Here is a 25,732-nt window from a genome sequence, read left to right on the forward strand (position 1 = left end):
AAGTCCACATTATGTCCACCATCAAACCGGAAGAAAAGCAATTTCTTGGTTCAAATTGTGACAGAGCTTTGTCAGGACAGATGGTTTTATACTTAAAAAAATGCTCAAGTAACCTTTAACAGAGCAGTCTTGGAAAAGCTGGTTAAGCCCAGTGCGAACATTCATATAAACTGTCCCTCCACTGGGATGATGTCATCAGTAATGAGGCACTAAAGCCTGCAGATGTTATGGAGCTCTCCAGCATGGGTAGGTCACACTGTCCCAAAACCCAGGATCTAGTCCAAGGTGATCCTAACCATGCTTGTGAGTAAATGTTGGACTGGGCCCAAACCAAATCAACAGCATTGCCTCAGCAAGTCACAGGCATTGGTTTTAAGCAATGCTCAGGGAAAAGTGCCTATAAAGCATGTCCCATGCTATATTGTTGTCTCGGGAAAAATGTAATTTCTACAAGATGTTTGATTTATGTATGCACGTCAGCTCTGAACTCCTAAAGGCTTTATGTCCAGTAGCTAATTCTGTCAATAATTTGATAACAGAAAACCAAGATTAAAAACAACTTTTCTTTTTTCAACAGGCTCAGTTAAAAGTTAAGAATGAAACATTAGCAAGATCTGAAACAGACACGCACCGGAAACTAGAACAGGGCATTGGAATATACAAATATTTGCGAAAGACCAAGCGTTTCTGTTTATTACTACAGCACATCAGTCTCACTCAGTCACAACACGGCTCATCCGTTTGGTCACTAGCACCAACTGTCAATGATGCGGTAAAACAAGTACCCCTTCCCCCCCGACCCAACTTGAGAATAAAACCAGAAAACCAAAGCTTTCCGAGATCCGTCACCCACCCCTACGACCACATCCTCTTTATCCACCCTTTAGTTCGTTTCAGTTCTGCTTCCCCTCCCCTGGTTCTGTCCCCTTCCCGCTTGTCCTCATGGCGGGGTGCCAGGACAAAGTTAGGTGATGTAGATGCGGTGGAAGTCGTTGGCGCCGAAGGCCGTGTTGCACTTGGGGCACTTCCTCTGCCGGGTGTCGTAGCGCGTCTTCAGGCACTCGTAGCAGAACACGTGGAAGCACTTGGTGAGGACGGTCTCCTTGTCTCGCGTGTTGCAGCACGGGCACCGGAGCTTGGCCTGCAGCACAAGCACACGGGAAGGGAAGAGGGAGGTAAACAGGCAGGATTACTTCCAGTCGTTCCACTAAATACGCTCCAAACTGATGCCAGGAGCTCGATAGCCTTGCCTTCCCATAAGCAAAACATTTATAAAAATCATATCCACCACAGTAATACTACTCGCATTATTTATATAAACAAATTTAAATAAATAAAACCTATGCAGTCTGCACATAAAAAAAATCTGGAATGCGTTTAGTGTTTTTTTTTTTTTTTTTTACATTGGCCCAGTTTTGAAAAAGCAGCAAAAATTCAACTCCCTCATAAGAACCAACATGTGTTGACCCAGGCAAGGGCGTTGCCTGGTTGAGGCCTGTAGGTTCAAATAAGATCCTCTGGTGTACCTTGTACTGGTTGATCTCTTCTTGCAGGATCTCGTCAGCGTCCGTGTACACCTCCACCTTCTTCTGTTTCTCCAGCTTCCGTCTCAGCCTGGACAGATCCTCCTGAGGAGCGTGGAAGCAGATTCAAGTTACATCTGCGCCCTGAGGTGCTCATTGAAACAGTTGTTAGCTGTGTATAAAGCATGGAAATACATGTGCTTTTGTACCAGAAACCCTGTGTGAGTAGAATGCCTGTATACAATGAGTGCAGAGGAGAGTGTGTGTGTGTGCGTGTCAAACACAGCTGTGTGTGTGTGTCAAACACAGGTGTGTGTTGAAAGCAGGTGTGTGTGGTGGTGTGAGTGCGGACCTGAGCTCTCTTGAGGTTGCCGCTTTCCCTCTCGCGGGCCGTGCGGTTCTCTGCCACAGACACCTGGATCTCTTTCAGCTTGGCCTGTGTGTGCTCCAGTTGCACCTTCAGGTCCTCTGCTAGCTGGGCTGCCTCGACCGCCTGGGCAGCACGCACACACACAAACACGTACGCACAGCCAAGAAATAGCACTCTTGTTGGCATATTACATGGTAGAATCTTTGTGGCTTTGCCATGACGCTATAATGGTGGTTTGGTTTTGCAGATGAAAGGCGCTATTCAGTTGGTCTCAGCAAATCATAAAACTGATGTGAGATTATATCAGTTACCAAACCTGGAAATGTTTGAATAATCATGTAACCAACAGGAAATGCTAAAGTTCATAACCCGTAATGCATTATTCGAGAACTGTGATGAATTTGCGTTATCGTTTTTGTTGTGTGATGCAGCGTGTGATGATGTATCCTAACCTTTCTCTTGTTCAGTTCGAGAGCTTGGGTTCGGAGGGCCAGCTCCTTCTCCAGAGAAGCCAGAGAGCTCTGGAGGATGCCCTCCTTCTCCTCCAGCTTCTGGACCACCAACAGCTGGGCATCAACCTGTGACAGACAGCCAAAAGGAACCAATCAAGTATTGGTCATCAAGGTCCAGTTAACCAGTCCAAACAGCAACCTCTCGAAGCAACCTCGAGAGCACAATTACTCATTTGACAAGCCATTTCCCATTTTCACACCTCTCCCGTCAACAAACGCTGCCCGATGATTCCCGAGGACATAAAACCAATACGTGATCCGGGGAGGGGGGGGGGGGGGGGGGGGGGGGCGATCTCTCACCTGGGTCTTGAAGGTCAGCACCTGGTCGGCCAGCTCCTCCTTCTCCTCCCGCAGCAGCTTGTAGATCTGGTTGGACTTGATCCTCTCGCTCATCAGCTTGAAGTTGGCGTCGTCCTTCTCCCGCAGCTGCTGCATCAGGCGGCTGTTCTGCTCCTGCATGTCCTCGAAGGCCTGGCCCGTCACGTCCATCTCACTCAGCAGCGCCTCCTCCTCCTTCAGGGAGTGGGAGGGGGCAGAGAGAGAGTCAGAGGAAGAGAGTCAGAGGAAGAGAGTCAGAGGAAGAGAGACACTGTGACGGGGAGAGGGGGGTGGCGGCAGAGAGAAAGTGAGATTTACAGGAAGAGAGAAAGAGAAATCGTGAAAGAGAAACAGTGAAAGAAAAACTGAGGGGAAGAGGAACAGACAGAAAGAAAAGTGAAAAAAGAAAAAAACGAGAGAAAGGGAAACCGTGAAAAGAAAGAGGACACATAGTTCAGGGAGAGGTAATCATTCAGAGAAAGGTTGGTTTCATGTTTAGTTGCTAACCCTGCTTGCGTCACAAAATCAAATCTAGAAACCTGATCGACAGGCTCAGTATTGTTGTCCGGAAATAGTCTATCTTTGATCTGTGTGGGGAAGAAATACTAATCTGACAGCAGTTTGGTGACATGATGATGACTCAACATCTCTGCAATGACAGCCACTTGAACTCAAGTTCCTCACTTCACCATCATCCGAGTTCCTCTCCTCGGTTCCTGGTGTTGTCGCGCGTGTACCTGTTTGGTGGCAGTCAGCTTCTTCTGCAGGTGGTCTATGGTCTCCTCTGCCACCCGGATCTTACGCAGCGCATCTTCGTCAGCCAGCTTCTTGCTCTCCTTCCTCTCCCTCTCCTCCAGCTCCCTGACCCGCACCCTCAGCTCGTCCACCTGAGGGGCAGGAGAGAGAGAGAGAGAGAGAGAGAGAGAGAGAGAGAGAGAGAGAGAGAGAGAGAGAGAGAGAGAGAGAGAGAGAGAGAGAGAGAGGAGAGAGAGAGAGAGGGAGGAAGAGAAGGATGGAATGCAACAGAATGAATATCTCCTTTAGGTCCAGTTACAACTGGTGTGACGACATCGAAAGCGTAGCTTTTAATTCAAGTCGATTGCCATATGCACGTGAACAGAGTTTTATTGGCAGTGAAATGTTTGTCGAGGTGAGGAAAGCGCATGCAAAGGGTGAAGACGATGCAGGTGGAGGAGGCTAACCAGGGGCACAGACCTCGGCTTTAGACTTGCGCTCGGCGGCCATGAGCTGCACTTTGTCTCTCTGCTCCTTGGGGGCAGACTTGTACATGTCCAGGAGCAGCTTCATCTCCTTCTGGGACTCCTGGGCCTTCCTGGAGTGGAGGAGAGGAGGAAGGTTAGGGTTTCATCTTCCCTCTTTCTCAGCCATCTTCAATGCATTGAAGGGGTTTTATTTGGAATTCAATCCTACTTAATTGCATTGCTGTTTGTATGTTTGTGTGCGTGTGTGAGTTGTTACTGATAAGTGAGAATTTGTATTAGTACAAGTTACACTTTTAAAAGTTGATTTTTTTTAAATTCAATTTGAAGCAGAGCCTACTTGAGTTCGGCCCTCAGCATCTTCAGTGTGTCAGAGTCTTTCCTCTTCAGCTCTTCACTGCGCTGTCTCTCCCTCTCTCGCTCCCTCTCTCGCTCTCGTTCGGCCTCCCGCTCTCTCTCCCTGGCCCGCTGCCTGTCCAGCTCCTTCCTCCTCTCCTCCTCCTCCTCCTGGTCTTCGTCCTCCTCCTTCTTCACGTCCAGGCCTCCTTCGTTAGACGTCTCCTCCAGAAGCAGTACTCCAGTCTCTCCACTCTGGCACCGCAGCTGAACCACGGACCCAAACGGACAAACCAACGTTACTGGGGAAACTTCCATAATGGAACTGTTGTTGCTTTACCATCCAAAGTCTTACTTTTCTATCACGTTCATGAGTCAACACCCAAATTTGGAAATTAATAAAGTATTATCTCAAACACAGTGAATGAAACATCTCTGTTCAGGGAGCTATGTAAACTAGTCATTCAGCAGAAGCTATTTGTACGCAACGCGCACTGGAGGAGTTGGGTGTGTGTGTGTGTGTGTGTGTGTGTGGGAGGGGGTTGAACCCTTCACCCTCTCGATCTGCCGTCAAACGCTCTACCACCGAGCGGCGCCCCTCCCCGGTAGAGGAGCAGGCGTTCACACCAGAGAGCGTGTGAAAAGCGAGACGCCCGTGACCCCACATCTGCTGTGGCCAGCGAGCGGGTGAGTGGGCGGCACGCTGCCGGCATACCTTGTTGATCTCCATCTGCGTCTCCCTCAGCTTCCGCTTGTACCTCTGCACGTCTCCCTTCAGCTGGTGGTTGTGATTCTGCAGGCTGCTGATGAGGTGTCTCATCTCTCTGTTGATGGGACCTGGGAACACAGAGGAACGGCAGGCGGATGGAGAGAGAGCTCGACGCCGAGTGAGCGCACAGAGGGGAGGGAGAAGGCTGGCTTGCGCAGTGTCACGTCCGCAGACTCTGCAGAGAGGCTGAACAAATGGGTCTACGGCCTCCTCCTCACCGGCAGAACGTGAGGCGCACCTCAAGATATGACACTGTCGCATCGCGCGGTGACAAATGGCCCATCGCTCGCTAACTTTCAGAAGGGGGGGAGGGGAGAAGAAACCCTGGACAAACGGCTCGCGTCATTGGGTGGGAAGGACGCCGAGGCATGGGGTTACCTGCTTGCTCGTTGGCCGCCAGGTTCTGCTCGAACTCGATGCGCAGCATCTCGTACTCCTTCCTGACCTGGGCCAGCGTGTCCTCCAGCTGGATCACCTCCGTGCGCAGCTTCTTCTGCAGCGACAGCTCGTCGCTCTGAGGGGGACAACCAGAGACGGGGGGGGGTCAGTCAGGGGGGCCGACAGCACCCTCTACCGTCCCACTTCCCCCACCCCTCGGCACTGCCGCTGGGGAGGGGGGGGCGTTGGCATGGCACAAACAATATGGATTATGGACACAGACATGTGAGTGTGTGTGTGTGTGTGTGTGTGTGTGTGTGTGTGCTAGGAGGCTGACCTCCATGTGCTCTATCTGGCGGAGGTGGGCGTTCTTGGCGGTGAGGAGCAGAGCCCGGGCCTCGTCCAGCTGAGTCTTCACCCCCAGAGACTCGTTGTACAGCAGAGAGAACTGGGACTGGAGGCACTTGTACTCCGGAGTCTCCTTCACCACCTCCTCCGGAATGTTCCGCAGGTCGATCTGGAGGGAGGACGCGTCACAGTTTCACCGTGTCAGGATTAGTTGAATTGAAAAATAATATTCTTATCTTTTTTTTAAACGATGCATCAGTTTGAGAGATGTTGTGCTAGCGTCTGGTTCTGTGATTGCGGTGTTGACTGTCTACAGTGGAACTTCACCCAGTGAAGGACAGCTGTACCTTCAGTTTCTCACTCTCCCTCACTGCCTCCTGCAGTTCCAGCTGTAGCTTCTCCAAGTCGGCCATGCGGCTGTTAGCCAGCTCCTGGTTCTGCTCCAGCTCTGCATTCAGGCTCTCAAACTAACACGATAACACGAAAAGCATTGGAGAACAACAATATGACAGGAAGTGACCAACGCGCTGCAGTGCGTGTCCATGTGCGTATATACTAGGGGTGTGTTCAGGAGGGAACGCAGTGGCCCTCACCTTCTGTATGTTCAGGGTGATCTGACCTCCAGGAAGTCCTCCAGAGCTGCCTGTGGCATAGTACCCAGAGTTCAACTGCACAAAACATGAAGGCCGTTTTTAAGTCAACAGGGAACAGAGCAACAGTGCCCAGCGGCACCAGCTGGCGAGTCACAACTGGAACAGCTGGTTTTAACATTGTTTAAAAGACGGCTACACGTTTTGAATACGAGAACGTATGTTCACGCCAGTACAGCCGGACAATAATATTACACACGGCTACACTGAAAATATGCTAATGCTAAACACACAGGGATCCCATGTGGAATGCACAGACAAGACTAACACACACACACCTGCTCCAGGGCCTCGGCCAGGTGCTTGTTGAGCTTCTGTTCCCTCTTGCGGAGCTTCTCGATGTCCCACTGCAGGTCCTCCACGGCGGTCTCCATCTCAGACACCTTGGTCTCAGAGCTGGTCACCTTGTCCACCAGCTCGTTGTACTATGAGGAGACACATCCGTGGAAGAGTCAACAATAGGCATGATCAAATACACACACGCACAACACAAAAACCCACACAGGACTACACACAGAAACAGTCTCACACGCACACACAAGGAGAGGAATCAGCTTGAGTGAATGAGTAAACAGTAGGCATTGGCATACTGTACACACACACAAACACTAGAGTGTGGAGGGCATACCTCCATGGACATCTTGTGGTTCCTGCCCTGCAGAGAGGACGCCTGGTCCTGCAGTTTGCCATTTTCTTCCAGCAGTGTACAGGTCACACTGATGATCTCTGACTGGCTATCATTCTCAGACACTAACACAAACCACCACAAACTCATTAGAACATGACCATCATTCTAATCAAAATTACATTAAAAAGATGATACCGTTTCTGATGTCAAACGAATACAGTACACCAGTTTTCAACAGCTCTCAGGATCTGACGGAGCAATAACAGACCAAATAATAGCACCAGAAAGTCCAGAGACAGGCAGATTTTCCCAGACTCTCACACACACTATTGCCGTTATGCTAACTGAGAAGCAGGCATTCGCCCGACTCTCACGCAAACACACTGTCGCCGCTACGGCTAACTGAGAAGCAGTCTCCGGAGAGGTAGTCACTGGAGCCTACCTGCAGACTGGACCTGGGAACACAGGAGGTCTATGCGGCTGTGGAGCCTGTCGAAGGTGCACACCATGCAGGCCACGGCGTCCTTGCTGAACTGCATCCTGTCCTGGAGCTGCAGGCTGAGCTCCTCCTCGCCGCTGTGGTCCAGCACGGCCAGGAAGGCCTTGGCACTGTCGCTGAGGGGCGGAGGGGGAGGGGGGGCTTCTGCAGTCCAGGGGAAGGGAGCGAGGCACAGTTGGAATGAAATGCATGGATCCAATCAAATGTTATCCCTTTTATACGAGCAATGTCACAAAGGGCTTCACATTACGCCCACTGAAAGGCACCTAAACCAATCGAAACCCTCGAAAGATAGTGATCTTTGAGAGCCAGCGGATAGACTAACGACAAAAACGTTGGTGGCCCGGGGCTTTAAAAACGAGCTGATATTGACTTAAAACGTTCAAAGATGGACTGAAGAAGAATGGATCGTTGTGGTTACCTTTTGCTGAGTCCTGGGGTGGCTCTGTGGGACTTTCCTCAACCCCGTCAGGGGGCGGGGGCTGGGGCTGCTGGAGGAGCTGCTCCTCCTCGTTCTCCGGCTCAGGGAGTGGGGGGGGAGGCAGATCTGGGATGGGGGGTGGAGGGATCAGACCGTCCTCTTCCATAGGGGTGGGTGGAGGCATCGGAGCCGAGGGAGTGGCGGGGGCAGGTGGCGGGGCGGGAGGAGGGGGCTCCGGTTCAAGACGCTGGCGCAAGATGTGAACGTTCTCTTCCAACTGTCAGGTCAGGGATGGAGATAAGCTTAGTGGTTCCATGAAACAAAAGCCTTTCTGTCGCAGCAGAAAGGCTACACACAGCACACGTAACCACGCAGATCGTATTGATGTACAGTGTACCACTTAAATAAGCATGGTGGGACACTTTGAGGAACAATCTTTCTACAAAGCCCTGAGGAGTCATGGCCTGCACGTACCTCAGACCAGTAGCGGTTGACGATGAGCAGCGTGGTGTCGTCGGTGGCCTGTCTCTTCTCCAGCTTCTCGATCTTCTCCCTCAGCTCGTCCTCCATGGTCTGCCTCTGCTCCAGGCGCTCCGTCAGCTTCTTGTTCTTAAACTGGATCACCTTCATGTCCATCTCCTCCTGCAGACGCACAGCAGACACAGACGGGGACGAAACGTCAACATCGGAACTCTACCGTCTCTCGCTCTTCCGACTTAAACGCAGTGCTAGTCACGCTGTCATGAAATAATTGGTGGGGGAAAGAAACGGGAGATCACAGGTGTTTTAGGCAGGCCCCAATTTGAAGAGAATATGCTACTTACCGTTGACGATACTCCCCCTATGCGAATGGGTTCGATAAGTGTTGTGGTGGTCTTCTCCTCCTTTTTGCTTTTCTTCTCAGGTGGACCAGGTGGACTGTCCCCGCCGGAGGCTCGCTTCCCTCCCCCTGTTCCGGACATGACTTCTGCAACAAAAGAAAGTAAACTGAAATGAGGATCACATCTGATAGTGACAGCAATCCAATTAGTCAGGTATCCTTCTGTATTATAGCTAGGAAGCCCATTCAAAGCTAGCTAGCCGGTAGTAGCATGGTGAATTCAAATAAATTGTACTAGTGCAAACAAGTGTTCTATTCGCCGTGTTACAATAACTACAGTAGCTACTGCATGGTGCTTAGATTTGAAAGCGGTTAGGTAGCTTGCTTTTTAGCTTGCAAGCTAGCTTAGCTACTAACTAACCGACAAAACTAAAGCTTGCTTGGTTGACTATCTACAGTAGTAGTAGTAGCTAGCTAGCTATCTGTAGAATATAATATTGCTTGCGAGTTAATAAATTGGTTAATTTAGCTAGCTATTTAGTTCCATAAATATCATCTTATTACATACTGCAGGTGTTAATGCTCAATATTAGATTATATTATGCTTAATTTTCACTATTTCTACATAATATCACAAACCTTCACCAGCAGCAAGAGCAGTCGTACAACATCGCTAGCGGCTAAGGCTAGCAGCTATTGCTAACACAGCCAGGAGATGACGACTCAAACATTTCCGTTTCGACAGGAAGTTAAAAAAAATCTGGAGAATTAGTTTAGCCTTGTCAAAATGTATTTAATAATGCTGATGGCAGGGAAACGAAGCTTTGTGGTGTTCGGGAGCTTTTCAACCAATTTTGTCGAAAATAAGTTAATTACGCGAGGCTTTAAACAACACCGTGTACACTAGTGCCACCTGCTGGGCAAGATCCAGAGCTGCATAGTTGTTGTAGTTGACGCCCTACACAACAGATAGCGCTCTAACGTTGGTTAGAGTACAATTTTACCTATCCGTTATTACACAGTATGATACATTTAGTGATTAAAAGACATTGAGAAATAATGGGTGTTTGACAACTTTGCGTGCAGTAAAAGTGATTCTCATAAAATGACCGTGCTTGTGTAACAGGACAGTGAAAAATGTACGTTAGGTAGCTTGTGAGACGAAACGAAATTTGAAACGTCATCAGTCACGTGTTTTTGGCAAAACAATTCAATCATCCGCACACTGTTTCAAGTCAAGTGCTTGTAGAGTTTTGCTTGGGTATCTTATGTAACTTTACTATCGAAACCTGAAGTTGGCAATGGCGAGGTTACACACGGTTTGACAGCAATATGGTGCATAGTGCCAGTACATTCAGTTAGAGGACTTTTTTACTGCATCTTTCTTTGGTGAGTAGAGTTAGCATATTGCTACAGGCTATGAAAACCAACATTTAAGTAATTGCATAAATACAATGTACTACTGTAGAGGGCACATCGGCTAGCTAGCATGAGCTAGCTAACTGGTCGATATCTTGAAACGAATTAGCTCGCGTCTCGTTATCCATGAGCAAGCATATTTACGCATACGTAGCAAAAGTATTTGTGATGCTCCTGATAACATTTGATTTGCTGCGACTAAAGTTATCTTAAACGTTGTAGCTTACCTAGCTGGGTAAATTATGAACCCTACTGTTGTGCTTCCTCACAAGTGATGTTGCATCATCAGTGAGCAGATAGGAACGTTTAGACTTGCACCATCGTCCTTGGTACAAGTAATGAAAGTGACTTTCTCTAGATTGTCAAAGACCGGGTTGCCACCATGACCCGAGATATTGTGATTGGAGATGAATTACCAGATTGGGTGGGGGCCAAGGAGTTCTATCAGAAGTATGATCCCAAGGAGGTGATAGGCAGGTAAGTCATATCCCAGTATCCCCATCCTACTATCGCACCCGTATCTCAACCAACGGTCTGTGTAATTGATGTTTCAATGCATGTGTCCTTTTAGAGGGGTGAGCAGTGTGGTGCGCAGATGTGTGCACAAATATACAGGACAGGAGCTGGCTGTGAAGATTATAGAGATCACAGCAGAGAAAATGACAGCACAGCAACTGGAGGAGGTGAAGACCTCTACTCTAAAGGAGATTCAAGTCCTCAACACTGTGAAAGGACATTCCTCTATAAGTGAGTTTGTTTTCTGAATGCAACATAGGTGTGTTACAGTGTGTGTTCGTAAAAGACAATTTAGGTGACTATCCTCATGATTTTTGTACTGTTTTTTCCAAGTCACTCTTATTGATTGCTACGAGTCAACTACCTTCATATTTTTGGTGTTTGATCTGTAAGTATAATTAGGATCAACTGTGCTAATTATGCCAATAAACACAAAGCTCAAAGGTGAAACAATTATCCAAACATTTTATTTGTTTTCAGGATGAAAAGGGGGGAGCTTTTTGACTACCTCACAGAAAAGGTCACTCTAAGTGAAAAGGAGACCAGGTGAGTATTCTAGAAATACATTTGAACCCCATGTCTATCCCAAATATGAACATTTTGAAATTGGAAACTCACTAACACAACCCTCCCTGTATATTTTGTTTGTTGCCTGTGCCTCTCTCAGGTGTATGATGCGAGCCCTCCTGGAAGCTGTCCAATACCTTCACTCACTTAACATAGTCCACCGAGACCTCAAACCTGAAAACGTTCTTCTAGATGACCAAGGACACATCAAGCTGTCTGACTTTGGATTCTCTGTCGTACTTGAGCCAGGAGAGAAACTTAGAGGTCAGAAAGAAACGACATAAGTCTAGAAAACCCTTCAGGTATTACAGTGTTTGACATATTTCCCTTCTGCCCTTCAGAGCTGTGTGGAACACCAGGTTACCTTGCGCCGGAAATATTGAAATGCTCCATGGATGAGATGCATCCAGGATATGGAAAGGAAGTTGACCTGTAAGTCTTGTGGGTAACACTGCCGACACCTCGCAACATAGTGCTAGTTGGGACGCTTCACCTTGACACTGCACCCTGCTTTCTCTTCTCTGGGGCAGCTGGGCATGCGGGGTGATCCTGTTCACCTTGCTGGCGGGCTCGCCTCCGTTCTGGCACAGGAAACAGCTGCTGATGCTCAGGGTGATCATGGAGGGCCGCTACCAGTTCAACTCCCCGGAGTGGGACGACAGGTCGGACACCGTCAAAGACCTGGTGAGACTTCCTGTGTGTCAGATGGTTCCTGTCTTGATGCTGCGTTCAGACGGTTCCTGTCTTGATGCTGCGTTCAGACGGTTCCTGTCTTGATGCTGCGTTCAGACGGTTCCTGTCTTGATGCTGCGTTCAGACGGTTCCTGTCTTGATGCTGCGTTCAGACGGTTCCTGTCTTGATGCTGCGTTCAGACGGTTCCTGTCTCGATGCTATGTTCAGACGGTTCCTGTCTTGATGCTGCGTTCAGACAGTTCCTGTCTTGATGCTGCGTTGAGCAGCCAGGTTGAAGGGCTGTAGTAGTCACAGTCCACATGAGGCTGCTCGTGTACCAAAGGATCAGAATGACTACAGTCACAGTAGTGATAAGATAGTAGTGTTATTGCCAAGTAAAGAGCAACGGAATAGAGACCTATACTTTTGACCATCTTAAAGGAACAAATGTGTGCGTAATGAAATGTTTATGTTGGATGTGCCCCTCTGTCTGTGCTGCATGCGTAGATATCCAGGCTCCTGGTTGTGGACCCAGCTCTGCGCCTTACTGCTGAGCAGGCCTTGGCCCATTCCTTCTTCAGGCAGTACCAAAAGGACGATGTGCGGCTCTTCAGTCCCAGGAAGACATTCAGGGTAAAGTGTCTAGCTTATATGCTTCTACTGACAGTTGAATCAGCTGTTTATTGTTTGCTATCAGGATGTGAAGTTTATGTCAGCAAATATGACAAAAATGAATCTGATCAACCTTACCGACCCTGCCTTTAAAATTGAAAGACAAATACTTATGTTTTATTTTTTATGAAAGTACTTACTTTTTAAATAGGATACTATTCTAACTCTAACCGTAAACCTAAGAACACTTGGCATCTAAATGTTGTGTTGGGTCTTAATTCCTCCCCCCCCCCCCCTCTCCTGTCAGGTGCTGATCCTGAGCGTGCTGGCTTGTATCAGGATGTACTGTCGCTACCGCAGGAGCAGGCCGCTCACGCGGGAGGTCCTGGCCAGGGACCCGTACTCCTTACGGGGCGTACGCAAACTTATCGACGGCTGCGCCTTCCGGATCTACGGCCACTGGGTGAAGAAGGGGGAGGAGCAGAACCGAGCCGCGCTGTTCCAGAACACCTCGAAGATAATGCTGCTGGGTTTGGAGGACTTTGAAACCTAAAGGTCACGCTGTTCTCCTTCTTGACTGCATTGGGTTTTATGTCGTTTTACAACCTGTCTTGTGTATTTTAATATGAGTGTAGGTTGTTGTGTTGCTATTTGTCTGTGTACTGGTAACTGCTGATTAAAGTACAATATGAGGAATTCAGGGACCCGAGGCCTTTGCTAGCCTAATGCGCACAATGGCTTGTTATTTATAGATAGTCGGGATAGATTTTGGAATATCTGATATTAACTGTTGGGTCAGAGAGAGAGAGAGCTATTTGTAACTCCTCCTAGCAGGCAATGTTTTTAGAAGAAAGAATTCATGACTAAGCCACTGTATGCAGTACACACTTTAAAAAGTTACAAAGTATTTATAATCTGTTAATCACTTGTTTACAGACAGCTTATGAATCAGTAATAAACTTCTCAGTGGTGAGTGGTTGTACTGTATGTTTAAAACCCTTTATAATGACCTCAATCGAGAATACTTTCTATATGTATGTGAACATGTATACAACATTTGTATTAAAGGGATGCATATTTCCGTTTTCACATACTTAGTTATATATTCTCTTTCAGAACATACAATTAGCCCACGATACATTGTAACTACCAATACTGTACCTTTCCATTCCTGTAGTTCGATGTTCTCTACTAAATGTTCCTTTTTCAGAGCAAACATTTCTTTTACCACTAAGTCTTGAACAATAATTGTACAAACATGATTTAATGCGTCGGATATTACACAAAAAGAGTTTATAATGATAATTAAAGTAACATTGCTTATACATTGCATGTGAACCTTGTTGTTTTGTGTTTTTCTGTCACGATGGTTGGCATGATTACCCAATCCACTTCCTCACTGACAGCGGCCACAAATTATTCATATCTTGGTTTGTGAAATGCAGTGTGAAGTGGAAGCAATTCGAGGCCTGGCTGTTATTACTTTTTGCCCTGCAGGCTGGTCTCCAGCGAAGCCAGGTTGCTGGTCATCTTATCTGCACTGGCCCTCAGCTGTTGCTCCAGTTGGGCAGACACTCTCACCATCTCCTGCTTGACCTCCTGCTGGATGAGGGCCATGAGCTCTGACCTATGGGATGGACCCTCTACAGCAGAAATAGACAACGTTTCAGGAGTTACGACAGACGTTTCTTAACTTAGAACCTGGTGTCTATTACGACATAGTCTCTGTATTAACGAGACTGTAGTGAAGATATGAAGGATGTTAAAGGTCCCAGGGATGCAAGAATGGGTCTGGATGAAGCACGTCACCTGCCCCAGCCTCCTCTGGTGATGTTCCCAGAGCGGCTTGCTCTTCGATGCCCAGCTGCTCCTCTTGTTCAGTCTCTGGCTTCTGTTCTGTCACAGGTTTTGCATCTGGCGTATCTAAATATAGCGATGGGAAAACACATAATTTGACCTTTGTATTATACTCTCAGTCATACGAATGCTGTTGATATCCTCTGGACAGTTGCCAACCATACACACCTAATAACACAGGGGTGGGGGGGCCTTCTACATCCGGCAACCCAGAGTAACACAAGGTCAGGTCCAGGCGCACCTGGTGAAGAGTGCAAGTTAGGCATCAAGTGGAGAGCATGTTTATTCCCAGAATAGATCGATACTGTAGATGGGCTCTTTATTCATTCCACAGGGAAATGGCAAAATAATAGAATAGGCTTTTAGACTGAGTGTCGTTACTGCATGCCTGTGTTTACCTGAGGGGTGAATATATATTTGTAGAGATTAAAGTGTTTTATATAGGAGTTGAGGAGGTACTTCAAGATGTGGGTGACTTGATCACAGCTGAAGAGGTTAATGCTGAATGGAGGTCGCTGGGGAAAGCAGAAAGAGGAAAAAGAGTGTAAAATTAGGTAGTAATGGAAAGGTACTTTGGGTAGAGTATTTAAGCCTACACACCCTGACCGAGTGACATAGCAGAAGTTCACTGCAGTATGCAAAACAGTGGTCCACGTTGTTGAGCGGTGTTTCTATAATTAATTATGAACACAGAACAAATTACAGTAAATGTCACTAACTATTGCAGGATATGTTTCATATATTTTCTTTTGTATGATATTTTTGTCATATGTTCATCTTAAGATAAAAGTAATATCATTATACAATCAACTAGGAACATGTTAATTCATATATCCTATAAAATGTGCATTGTGGCATAGTCCTGACTAAATGATCTGTTATAGCAAACACCACAGAGTAGAGAGGATTACCTGTGTTAGCCTGATGCATGTTCTTGACGATGGAGATCAGAGCAGATGTTTGTTCCTTGTTGAACTTGTTCTCCCTGCAGAACAGCACTGTGTGCACATACAGCTCCAGCAGAACCCCTTTCCTTGGCTCAGAGAAGTCCACAGCCAGAACACGGCATAAAGTTCTTATCGACATGTAACACATATCACATTTTCCAAATATCAGTGAATGCTTGTGTGTGCGTGTTGCGCTAATTTAAAGAATCTTAATTTTTTATCACAGACCTCTCAAGTTCTGGTATGGCCTTAATGTTGTCAATTTCGTCCATATCATTGTAGCTTACGTCAGCCCTACGACACATTGACAATTAAATGTCTGAAAGTTCAGTGACTTTCGTGACTTTTCGCAAAGATTTCATGAAACCTACCATAACAAAACTCTGGGTTTCAAGCGATGGGGTACCTACAAAAAAAATAAGTATCCTAGTTCAATAAACTAGCGTGTGCAGCCTAAGCTAAAACCTTGCTAGAAAAAGATCCAACTACTGTCGAGTCAATTTACCTTTATTTTTCCATCCAATTCCATTTTGCCAGCTCTATCTTCCCACTGAAAACGGCGAATAAACTTAGGATAATAATTGGTAAATGAAATAGGGTTTTCACAATTACAATTAACAACGAAGTCTAGTGCATCTTTACACATGTATCCTGAGTACTTGGCAGAGTTGGACACCTCTCTGTTTACGTCGCCCTGTGTCCTAGCAAAAACACAATCCCCCTTTGCCCGCTTGTCCCACTTGGATAAATGCCCAATTATACATTTATTTATTTGAAAAATATCGGCGATAATTTGATTGAGATCCTGAAAATCAGCAGATCATTTATTTTGACAAATTACACTGGTTTACAAAATGTGCCTTTGTAATGAAAAACGTAGTAACCTGTAACCATATATCCATCAACCTTTTAAGCATCTTTTATCTTTTATTTAATTGATTATTTAATTGAAATCAGCTAGTCAGTTGACATGGTCCGCTTGGTCACCAGTGTCCATACTGCATGTGCTGTGTCTTGGAGTTTAAGTGCCTTATCCCTTCTTAATCCACTTTACCTTCTGTTGCGTGCAGGTGGGTATGTCAGATGAAGATAAAGAGCGAGAGAGAATGGTTTTATTGTGTCAGTAGTCCTATAGTTTGTGTTCCCATATCATGGACTTGAAGCAACAGTTGACGAGTTTTTGATATTGTGGGTTTTCAGAGGGCGTCTATTGGGAACATTCTCTATTGTGGATCAACTACCTCAAGAGGACCATGGAGGAGCCTGATTTACGTCAACAAAAGCTGGACAATCAGGTAAAAGAAGCTACATCTGTAACAATTTGTAGGCCAAAGGCAACACAAACTCAGTAGGACCCAAATAAACTAATCGTGTTTGTATTGCCCTGTGAATGCAGATTTGACTCAATGTACAACAACCAACAAAACTTAACATGAAATACATGTAATATTTTCATCCAATGTGGTATAAAAAAAAATGTATGGCCTTTGTGGTTTTGAAAGACTGCTCACAGTGTCATCTTACAAAATGAACCTAAATTTGTTTAGCATCATTTCAATGAGGCCTACTTTTCAGGATATGCATCTATTGTATGGAAATGATGTCACACATGAGGAACACACGCAGCTAACAAAACATTGCCATATAACTAACAACTTCACAGCAATAGAAAACAGACATTCATGTAATCTAAGTTAATGGAGATATATACATCCTTATTCACCAGTGTTGTTCATTTTAGTCTATTGGTGAGACATTTAATGCAGTCTTGGAATTAAGATTAACAGTTGAATCCCTCACAGCGCTCCCTTCTGATGAAGAAACAGCAGAGGAGGCGGGCTGATGCCCAAATGGTCACAGCCAATCGAGACGCTCGGCCCAAGAAGAGCAAGCAGAAGTCTGGTGGGGCTGATGACACGGCACTGTTGATTAGCCAATCCCAGAGCAACAACTCCTTGAATGGTGAGCATGATCTCTGTGGGCCTAGTTCTCAGCTGTGCTTTTGTTGAATTATCAGGCTACTTAAAACCTCTATATCTGTAAGTATTTGTATCAGTGTAATATAACATACATTATTCAAGCCCTCTATCTTGGTTAAAAGTGCATGCCATGAATACACAAAAAGCCTTCTCTCTTTTGAAGGATATTTGTGCGTGTTTCTTTACTGTTAGACTCACAGGTTGAACATGCCCATGACAACCCACTGGAGGAAATCAGCCTAGGAGAACTTAGTATCCAAACAAATGGAGCCTCAGAGGAGATGACACCAGAGAAGCCCATCATTACCAAGACCATGGACCTAGAAATGGACTCACAGCCCAAACCCAAATATGACCTAGAAAATGGTGAACAAGTAGAGGAAAAGAAGACCAAGAAGAAAGGAGTTAAAAAAGGGGCAACTAAACGTGAGAATTCAACGTGTGTGTGTTTGATGCTAAATGATTCCCCTTTGTCGAAAATGAATGACAGAACCCGTCTTCCCCACTTCTGTACTTCAGAGTTGGAACAGACTGAGGATGAAGAAGGACAAGGAGAGAAGGACAAGAGGGAAAAAGAGAAAGAGAAGAAAGAAAAGAAGACCAAGAAAAAGGACAAAGTGAAAGGACCAGCCTCTGACAGTAAAGACAAAGGAGCCAGAGCTGATGACTCACACACAGAGCCAGGTACTTACATTCTCTTGTAAATCTGATATTCACGTGTGATGTTTATTAACAAAGTTAACATGCATTTTGTGGGGCTGAAATTACAACCATTCCATGATATGATTTTGTGTGACCCTTGTCTCTCAATGTCCCAGAATGTCCAGTCATTCAGATAGATTCAGTCATGGAGTTTCCCAAATTAAACATGCCGATGGACAGAGATGATGAGGAGGGGAGGGACTGGTCGAAAAGCCCTATTCCCTTGACACCCAGAAAGAAACAACTCAACACATGTAAGTTAGCTGCTGTGCACCAACTTGACACTAACCTAACTGTGAACTTGAACATTACAATTACACATGGAATACATTCGTAAATTTGGCGTCTCAACCTCTACAGCAAGGTGCCAAATAAGCGACAATGAGAGCAGGGATGATGAAATTCTCGAGAGAGAAAAAACACCAAGAAAGATTAAAAAAGGGGAGAAAACCAAGACCAACCTGGCATCCCTCAACACCAACTCCAGGCAACAGTCCTCCTCAGACAATGACTCAATTGGAAGAGTAAGAAATTACACCACATTGGAATTACTTCATGAATGTCTCACCCAGTCGTTTGGCCTATTTGTACTGTGTATGTTGAATGTACGCCTGCATTGCAGCACAGTGTGTTTCATATCATTCTCTGAACACGTTTACCACATTCTTCTCCAATCATGTGTGACACCTTCTTCTTGTTCGCTGAACATAAGTATTTGCTACTTTCTTCTTTGAACATGCTGCCCCCCTCCTCTCAGTCCTCTCCCCTCTCAGTGGAGGACCTGGAACAGTTTTCCCTGCGTCCTGCCCCCAGGGATACAACCATTCAGTGTAGGATCACACGTGATCGGAGGGGTGTGGAGAAGGGGATGTATCCCACCTACTACCTCCACATGGAGAAGGAAGATGGCAAGAGGGTTCGTTTGTTCAGTATTGTCATTAGGCTTCAAAGCTGAAAGTGTTGATGCAGCATTTAATGTATTAATTTAGCAGACGCTTTCATGCCCAGTGACGTTCAGGAAGGGATTTTAATCTGAAACCTCCTGATCTGCAGCGAGGTGCTCTACCAATGAGCTACGGTGTATACCCATCCTCTTTAGTCTGTGCTATGTTTTTGGGTCATCTTTGAGGCAGCACGTACAGTAGGCTCAGTGTTTCCCCTACCATTATATTATGGGGGGGGGGGCCCCCGCCCCCCCAACGGCACCCCCCGCCCTCCCTGGAAGGTCAAGTAAAAAAAAAAGAAGCCAGATCACAAAATAAGTCATTTGAGGTTACCTTTCCTATAAAACAGGTCTATAGCTTGCTCTTTTATTAAACCAACTTAATGGTCTTATGTTATTTATCTTATTTACACGACGGCATGTCATTTCTGTCTACATGGTCTGCCGCCGCCCCCCCCCCCAAAGCTGTAAACCTAGGGGAAATGCTGTCATTGGCAGAGAGCACTCCCTTATTCTCTCTCTTTGTCCTCTCCTTCTCTTCTCTTTTATAGGTTTTTTTAATGGCAGGCAGGAAGAGAAAAAAGTGCAAAACTTCCAATTACCTCATCTCCATCGATCCCACAGATCTGTCTAGAGACACTAACAGTTACATTGGCAAATTAAGGTAAACCAACTGTCCTATACTCTCCATGTTACACTGCATTCTACATCAGGCATCTCATAAGGTTCATCTCTCTCAGATCCAATGTTTTGGGCACGAAGTTCACCGTATACGACGGTGGAGAGAACCCAGACAAGAAGCCCTTCATCAAAGAGAGCGAATCAGTCCGTCAAGAGCTGGCTGCCATCTGCTACGTGAGTGCAGCTTTCCTTCTACTCTTAACAGACTTGTTTAACTATTTTATGCAGTGGCACACCTTTATGTACCTGCAGACAATATACATGCTTTTAATTCTTTGCAGGAGAGGAATGTTCTTGGATTTAAGGGCCCAAGGAAAATGATCGTGATCATTCCTGGCATGATGGACAATGATGAAAGAGTGTGCATTCGTCCAAAAAGCGTAAGTCCATTGGTACCCCATCCCCAAATAGTTTAGGAATTTCATAACTACTATTGTTCAGTATATACACATATTACATTCCTGTCATGTAAATACATGTTTGTATTTACAAACGTCCCTTCAGGATATAGAATCTCTGCTGACCCGCTATGAGAATGGGAATACTGAAAACCTGGTCAACCTGATGAACAAGTCACCCAGCTGGAATGAGCAGACCCAGTCCTATGTGCTCAATTTCCATGGGCGCGTCACTCAGGCCTCAGTCAAAAACTTTCAGATCGTCCACCCCGACAACGGTAAGATAAGGAAAAATACTCCGGTGTTTGCATAAGGGGTTTGATTACGACCACACCTACAACATGCTAGCAATGTTCGTAACAATATAAAATAAATTCAGCTATGAGAAACGGAGACCCCAATTCCTGCCTGAACTTCTGCGCTTTCCTCCAGCTCAAGTTTGATTGACAGGTGTCACAAAATAAGTCAAGGAGAAAAGCCAGCCCTCTTTGTTTTCATAGTGAAGGAATGTAGAAAGATAGGAAAGGCAGGGGAGAGAGCGAGCGAGAGAGATAGATGCCAGTAAATGGCCAGAGGTGGAATCAAACCCAGGCCACTGCAGTGAGGACTTAGCCGTTGTGGTAAGAGTTCTACAAGATGAGCCCCAGCATGCTAGTATTGTTAGGCTATTATATATTGTATATGTATATATATATATATGTCTGTGAATAGGTGGAGTGTACGACTAGAATCATCAGATCTCACTTAACTAGAAGTTAATCTACTGACTTACTTTGGTTGTGTTCCCACCCCCATACACACGTTGCTGTATTATCTCACTATATACTGATCCCCTTTCTCTCTGGTTTCCCCTCAACCCAACCCCCCCAGAGGACTACATAGCGATGCAGTTTGGCCGCGTGGCCGAGGATGTCTTCTCCATGGACTACAGCTTCCCCATGTGTGCCCTCCAAGCCTTTGCCATCACTCTGTCCTCCTTCGATGGCAAACTGGCCTGCGAGTGAAAGTCTAGAACAGTGGCTCAACAGTTGTGGATAACTCAACTATTACTCAAATAGTATTTGTACTTATTGTAAATGTGGATTCTAGCTCTGGCCATGTTTTTTGTTGTTTTTGTTTTTAAGGTCTGATTTTATCAAACATATGTTCAAAGAGATTTATGAGGTACTGAACAAGTTTAAAATACTAGTTTTCCATTTCTGTTATTTTAGTAGATTATCGTTGAGGCTGAAAACATTAGACAATCTGGAGGTTAATCTCTGTCCTCCGAGGAGTTCATGTGGTTAGAAACTTTCCTCTGTATATTATAATCACTAAAGTATGATAAGCACAGGGGCATGTAAAAGCATCAACACTTCTGCAAAAGGGTTCAAACCCTTACTGCTATAGTGCATAAATATAAATTTCAATTGAGCATTAACTGCATGAAGACTGCTCGAAATCACAAATAAGTCCATTTGTAGTATTAACTTAAAATATTTTTTACATTGCACTGGATATTGTGTGCAACGTCTAAGTGAGTTGCACAATAAGGTCTGTATTTAAGACAACTGAATTTATGAAAACAAATAAACACTACTGAATTTCCCCCCTTTTGAGTGGTTAATATTTCTATTACCTATTTCAACATTTCGACAAAAGAATTGAGGTTTGCTCTTGACACTGGTTTTAGTGTATAACTGCCCTCTAACAGCCCCCAACTGTGCCCCAAGTCATCTGATCACTTTGAATAAACACTATTATAAGTCAAATTAATTACTGCTTATCTGTAAGTATGGTTTGTGTGTTCAGTTGAAAGTAAAACTAGGGCGGAAACACTTATCTATGGGAGTGAATGCATCTAACCATCTAAGTAACTTTCACCAAAGGTTTGAGAGAGATGCTGATAGGGGCTACAACTCAAGATGTCTTTACTTGTGCAACGTCTCAAGTTCTTCGCTACATGAACACTCTCATGTGTTCATCATAGACTGTGCTAATGATATTATTAAGCATGCAGTAAGATATTGAGATCAACAGTGTATGAATAGGCCTCGGTAATTTACCTGACTAAAATTAAAAGTGTTCTGATGTGAATGCTTTATTTGTGACCTCTCTGTCTGGTATAATAAGGTGTCAATGTTTTTTTATACACAGACGTTTCCTGTGCAAAATAACCGTTCACACCGAATGTAATTCAGAGCTCTGACGATGTCTGATATCCTTTTTCACATCTTCCTGTGTGGTAACCTTTACTGGGGCCGTCATCTTATCAGAGAAAAAATATGCCAATGTTAACTTATGTTACCAATGCTACATTTTGATGACATTGCCAGGCCTAAGTTACAGGTGTCCTGAACTGCATACATGTTGCACTGTACAACTACACACACACACACACACTGAAAACTGTTTTGGGGAATACAACTGGATGTTGTCATTTTATGGATTATGATAATTTATTTGGAACACCTACCATTTCTGTCAAGATGTATTGGAGGGATGTAAACAAAATAATTGAACAAAAAACAAGCAACTCCGCAAATATCTTGTTCCCTATGTGTCTCCATATATGAATACAATACAGGAAATTAATAGCCTAAATGTTAAGCCATTATACATTTATTCCCATTTGGCTCAAGATACTGGCTCACCACCACTAACTAGACATAGAAGTCTTCAATTCGAACACATCCTGCACTGCTCATGACAGATGAGATAACAGCTGCTACTATCTGAATCCTCCCACTTTTAGCCACGGTAGAAAAGGTATTTAACAACAGATCTGAAACAGAGCATATGACAGGGGCTAAGTGAAAGTTGATGACACCCAAATGTTTTTACTGCTCATCCAGACTCTACAGATACCGATATGAGGCTCCACCTGGCATTTCTCTTGGTGTCTCTCCATATGGTCTGTCTGCACGGACTTTCTCCTGAACAAGGTAAAACCAATTGTGGTGTGCAACATATATGCAGTGGTGTTGTGTTTACGAGCCTGGTTATAAATCTACAATATCAGCTGGATATGGAAGACAACACCAATTAGTCGAAGGGGGCTTAAACTTAATCATATTGATTGTATGTACGTTACTTATTCTAATATAATTGTGCATTTAAAAATGTCTTCTGTTTCAATGTATTATTTCTCCTCATTATCCTTTATGTCCGGTATTTCTTTTACATTAATGACAAAACACATTATGGCATTCACCAACCACGTAAGCTATAGTGTTGGGAGTAATGGTTTGAGTGTTTTGAATGTGTTTTCAGCAGTGGACTACAGTCTTAGCTGTCTGACTGACTACCAGTACACCATAAACTGCTCTCTCAGTGTGAGATCGAAAGAGGCCCACACGTTTAACCACACATACTGGCTGATGTTTCTCCAAAATCCCAAGTGAGTTAATACGAAGCCTCCTTAATATACAAATCTATTTTACAGTGACATGCACAATCCTCATTTTATTTTCTGCTATCTGTTTAACTAAAGCAACACATGCAAGTAATATTCAAAATATTCGGTGGTTTACAGCCGTTCCCTCACATTCAAATATGCACAGGTTCAGGGGCTACACCTTTATGGCATTTTAAGTAGCTCGGGTTTGATCCCTCTCCTCCCCTCTCCTCAGGGATCTGTATAACTGTAGCCTGGCATGGAACTACAGCAATTACTCCTGTTCATTTGACACATTACTTCAAAATCATCAAGACGACGATGACAGTTTTCCCTTCTGGGACACGGATAGCTTTAAAATCACGCTCTACATCAACAGAGATGGGGACATCAGCTCTAGGCTGCTGGATGATGATTTCAAGCCTATGGAACACAGTAAGTGACTGACAATGCACGCTAAAGAGAAGCACTACACAAACGTACACACAAGAGAATACAGACACACACACATACACTAGCGTTAAGAACACAACCTTGCTTACTTGAGTGCTTTTTGTTTTATTTCATTGGACAATCAATCTAATGCTATATATATATATATTGTTTTTCTAGTAAAGCCTAAAACACCTTGCCACCTCTCAGTCCACTGGAGCTCCGATCAGTACCACTTCACATGGGAGAGCAACTATGAAGATAACCCATATGTCTATCTAACTGACAGCCTCATGTTTGAGCTAAGCTATCAAAGTGTGAACCACCAATACAAGGTATGAGCAACTATAACATTCTTATTCCATTAGAATGTCCAAATCAAAACAGAACTCAACAGCTTCTCCTGTTTGACTCGTTTCAAGTCACAGGTTGTCACTCTCCCCTCGACCATCATGAACATGACGTTGGACGACTCCCACTTTGAAGCAGAAACTGTGTACGCAGTTAGAGTGAGGTCAAGCCCCAATCAGAGATACTACCACGGGCAATGGAGTGAATGGGGCTCAGAAGTTAACTGGACAACCCACAGAAAACACGGTATGACAAGCTGTGTAGACAACCTCAGTGTATGTGCTCATGTTTGCAGTAACTCACACTAACGCTTTCGTTCTGGTTTGAAAACGCAGTGCCCCCCGGGAACATCGTCATGTCCTTGTTGGACGGTAACGTTATAATCCCACTTTGTGTCCTGCTTCCAATGTTGCTATTCCTGTGCTACATCCCTGTTGTGAAGTAAGTTATTTCTACTACCAAAAGTACTCGATAAAATGGGTATGCTCCAGTTTCTTTATCAAAACAGTTTGGCATATTTAAGTCTAGTTACCATTTATGTATTGTAGGATGAGGAGAAATACTTTCATCCCAACTCCAGAACCATATTTCAAATCACTATACAGCGAATGTAAGGGGGATTTCAAGGTAACCTGGCTTCCACACGCCAAGTTAATCAACTACTACACTTATAAATATGCTGTTCATTTATCATAACCATGTTACCAGCTTACAATAACTAAACTACTCAGCGACGGGAAGGCAAAGAACTCAAGTGTCGTGAAGAAACTTCTTTTATAGATGCAATGATCCCTTATTACAGAGCTGGGTTGTGACACCCAGCAGTGACGACGACTTCAAGGCAGAGGAATCCTTAAAGATCGACACCCTAACCGACACCATCCTGGACACGATCACCCTCTCCCCGTCCCCGGGCCGAGGCCCTTCCTGTGACAGCCCCATCACGTCCGTCTCAGAGGCAGCTGTCCTGGGCGGCCCTCCAGCCGTGAAGCCCAGGCCCCCCCTTCCTTCCTCCAGCAGCCTGGTGAAGAGCAAATCACTCATCTCTGACATGACGTGTGCCCTGGAGATAGACTCTGGATGCTGGCGCTGCAGTGCTGTGTCCCTGGAGCGGGAAGTCCACCTGTACACCAACGAGTACTGCATCCTGTCTGACACGCTCGGGACAGCCAGGAAGGCACAGGAGGTGATGGGGGCCGAGGACCAGCGGTCTGAGCGTTACTTTAACGAGACGTCAGATGGAGTCTACCAGTTTGACTACTGATTCAGGGGAGTCAGATGGCTGAGCGGTGAGGGAGTCGGGCTAGTAATCTGAAGGTTTCCAGTTCGATTCCCAGCCGTGCCAAATGACGTTGTGTCCTTGGGCAAGGCACTTCACCCTACTTGCTTCGGGGGGAATGTCCCTGTACTTACTGTAAGTCGCTCTGGATAAGAGAGTCTGCTAAATGAAAATGTAAATGATTCACCAGAAATGGTCTTAACAGAGG

The 25,732-nt window shown here is 45.2% G+C and overlaps 5 protein-coding genes across 5 annotated transcripts; 3 read left to right on the forward strand and 2 right to left on the reverse strand.

Moving 5' to 3' along the window:
* Positions 1-544: 544 nt before the first annotated feature.
* rnf40 (ring finger protein 40) lies at positions 545-9,506 on the reverse strand. Its single transcript, XM_067244356.1, has 20 exons — positions 9,432-9,506; positions 8,797-8,939; positions 8,447-8,614; positions 7,973-8,249; positions 7,495-7,695; positions 7,053-7,174; positions 6,703-6,849; positions 6,368-6,442; positions 6,122-6,241; positions 5,764-5,943; positions 5,427-5,562; positions 4,995-5,116; positions 4,284-4,546; positions 3,939-4,056; positions 3,461-3,610; positions 2,706-2,918; positions 2,346-2,471; positions 1,876-2,016; positions 1,527-1,628; positions 545-1,141 (listed from the first exon to the last, which is right to left on the reverse strand). The coding sequence occupies exons 2-20, from the start codon at positions 8,932-8,934 to the stop codon at positions 965-967; spliced, it is 2,976 nt and encodes a 991-aa protein (XP_067100457.1). The 5' UTR covers positions 8,935-8,939; positions 9,432-9,506; the 3' UTR covers positions 545-964.
* A 528-nt stretch (positions 9,507-10,034) lies between these two features.
* Positions 10,035-13,161, forward strand: phkg2 (phosphorylase kinase, gamma 2 (testis)). The gene is made up of 10 exons (XM_067244358.1): positions 10,035-10,181; positions 10,570-10,688; positions 10,783-10,958; positions 11,061-11,115; positions 11,208-11,273; positions 11,395-11,558; positions 11,636-11,726; positions 11,825-11,978; positions 12,475-12,600; positions 12,887-13,161. Exons 2-10 carry the CDS (start codon positions 10,594-10,596, stop codon positions 13,130-13,132), a joined length of 1,173 nt encoding a protein of 390 aa, XP_067100459.1. The 5' UTR covers positions 10,035-10,181; positions 10,570-10,593; the 3' UTR covers positions 13,133-13,161.
* An 832-nt stretch (positions 13,162-13,993) lies between these two features.
* On the reverse strand, positions 13,994-15,670 carry cfap119 (cilia and flagella associated protein 119). Its single transcript, XM_067244359.1, has 7 exons — positions 15,612-15,670; positions 15,348-15,511; positions 15,037-15,107; positions 14,835-14,951; positions 14,605-14,677; positions 14,389-14,502; positions 13,994-14,222 (listed from the first exon to the last, which is right to left on the reverse strand). Exons 1-7 carry the CDS (start codon positions 15,653-15,655, stop codon positions 14,059-14,061), a joined length of 747 nt encoding a protein of 248 aa, XP_067100460.1. The 5' UTR covers positions 15,656-15,670; the 3' UTR covers positions 13,994-14,058.
* A 966-nt stretch (positions 15,671-16,636) lies between these two features.
* Positions 16,637-21,104, forward strand: si:dkey-220f10.4 (tubby protein homolog). The gene is made up of 12 exons (XM_067245261.1): positions 16,637-16,678; positions 17,186-17,345; positions 17,555-17,788; positions 17,882-18,046; positions 18,181-18,318; positions 18,425-18,588; positions 18,822-18,980; positions 19,559-19,671; positions 19,748-19,862; positions 19,970-20,068; positions 20,193-20,364; positions 20,957-21,104. The coding sequence occupies exons 1-12, from the start codon at positions 16,637-16,639 to the stop codon at positions 21,088-21,090; spliced, it is 1,695 nt and encodes a 564-aa protein (XP_067101362.1). The 3' UTR covers positions 21,091-21,104.
* A 2,270-nt stretch (positions 21,105-23,374) lies between these two features.
* LOC136950875 (interleukin-21 receptor) lies at positions 23,375-25,633 on the forward strand. The gene is made up of 7 exons (XM_067245378.1): positions 23,375-23,465; positions 23,698-23,897; positions 24,075-24,229; positions 24,317-24,491; positions 24,581-24,686; positions 24,794-24,872; positions 25,048-25,633. The coding sequence occupies exons 1-7, from the start codon at positions 23,446-23,448 to the stop codon at positions 25,507-25,509; spliced, it is 1,197 nt and encodes a 398-aa protein (XP_067101479.1). The 5' UTR covers positions 23,375-23,445; the 3' UTR covers positions 25,510-25,633.
* The last annotated feature ends 99 nt before the right edge of the window (positions 25,634-25,732 follow it).

This window comes from Osmerus mordax, chromosome 10 (genome assembly GCF_038355195.1).
Source record: "Osmerus mordax isolate fOsmMor3 chromosome 10, fOsmMor3.pri, whole genome shotgun sequence".
In the NCBI taxonomy this organism is placed as follows: domain Eukaryota; kingdom Metazoa; phylum Chordata; class Actinopteri; order Osmeriformes; family Osmeridae; genus Osmerus; species Osmerus mordax.

Coding starts and splice junctions, on each gene's coding strand:
- cfap119 (XM_067244359.1), bottom strand. CDS start 15,655: ATGGACGAAATTGACAACATTAAGGCCATACCAGAACTTGAGAG. Junction 15,512..15,611: donor GCCATACCAGAACTTGAGAG/GTCTGTGATAAA, acceptor CATGTCGATAAG/AACTTTATGCCGTGTTCTGG. Junction 14,503..14,604: donor CCCCACCCCTGTGTTATTAG/GTGTGTATGGTT, acceptor CGCTATATTTAG/ATACGCCAGATGCAAAACCT.
- rnf40 (XM_067244356.1), bottom strand. CDS start 8,934: ATGTCCGGAACAGGGGGAGGGAAGCGAGCCTCCGGCGGGGACAGTCCA. Junction 5,117..5,426: donor GGCGGCCAACGAGCAAGCAG/GTAACCCCATGC, acceptor CTGTGTTCCCAG/GTCCCATCAACAGAGAGATG. Junction 1,142..1,526: donor AAGAGATCAACCAGTACAAG/GTACACCAGAGG, acceptor CTTGTGCTGCAG/GCCAAGCTCCGGTGCCCGTG.
- LOC136950875 (XM_067245378.1), top strand. CDS start 23,446: ATGTTTCTCCAAAATCCCAA. Junction 23,466..23,697: donor ATGTTTCTCCAAAATCCCAA/GTGAGTTAATAC, acceptor CCCTCTCCTCAG/GGATCTGTATAACTGTAGCC. Junction 24,230..24,316: donor GTGTGAACCACCAATACAAG/GTATGAGCAACT, acceptor ACTCGTTTCAAG/TCACAGGTTGTCACTCTCCC.
- phkg2 (XM_067244358.1), top strand. CDS start 10,594: ATGACCCGAGATATTGTGATTGGAGATGAATTACCAGATTGGGTGGGG. Junction 11,116..11,207: donor ATATTTTTGGTGTTTGATCT/GTAAGTATAATT, acceptor ATTTGTTTTCAG/GATGAAAAGGGGGGAGCTTT. Junction 11,274..11,394: donor CTAAGTGAAAAGGAGACCAG/GTGAGTATTCTA, acceptor TGCCTCTCTCAG/GTGTATGATGCGAGCCCTCC.
- si:dkey-220f10.4 (XM_067245261.1), top strand. CDS start 16,637: ATGGAGGAGCCTGATTTACGTCAACAAAAGCTGGACAATCAG. Junction 16,679..17,185: donor AACAAAAGCTGGACAATCAG/GTAAAAGAAGCT, acceptor AATCCCTCACAG/CGCTCCCTTCTGATGAAGAA. Junction 18,981..19,558: donor AGAAGGAAGATGGCAAGAGG/GTTCGTTTGTTC, acceptor TCTCTTTTATAG/GTTTTTTTAATGGCAGGCAG.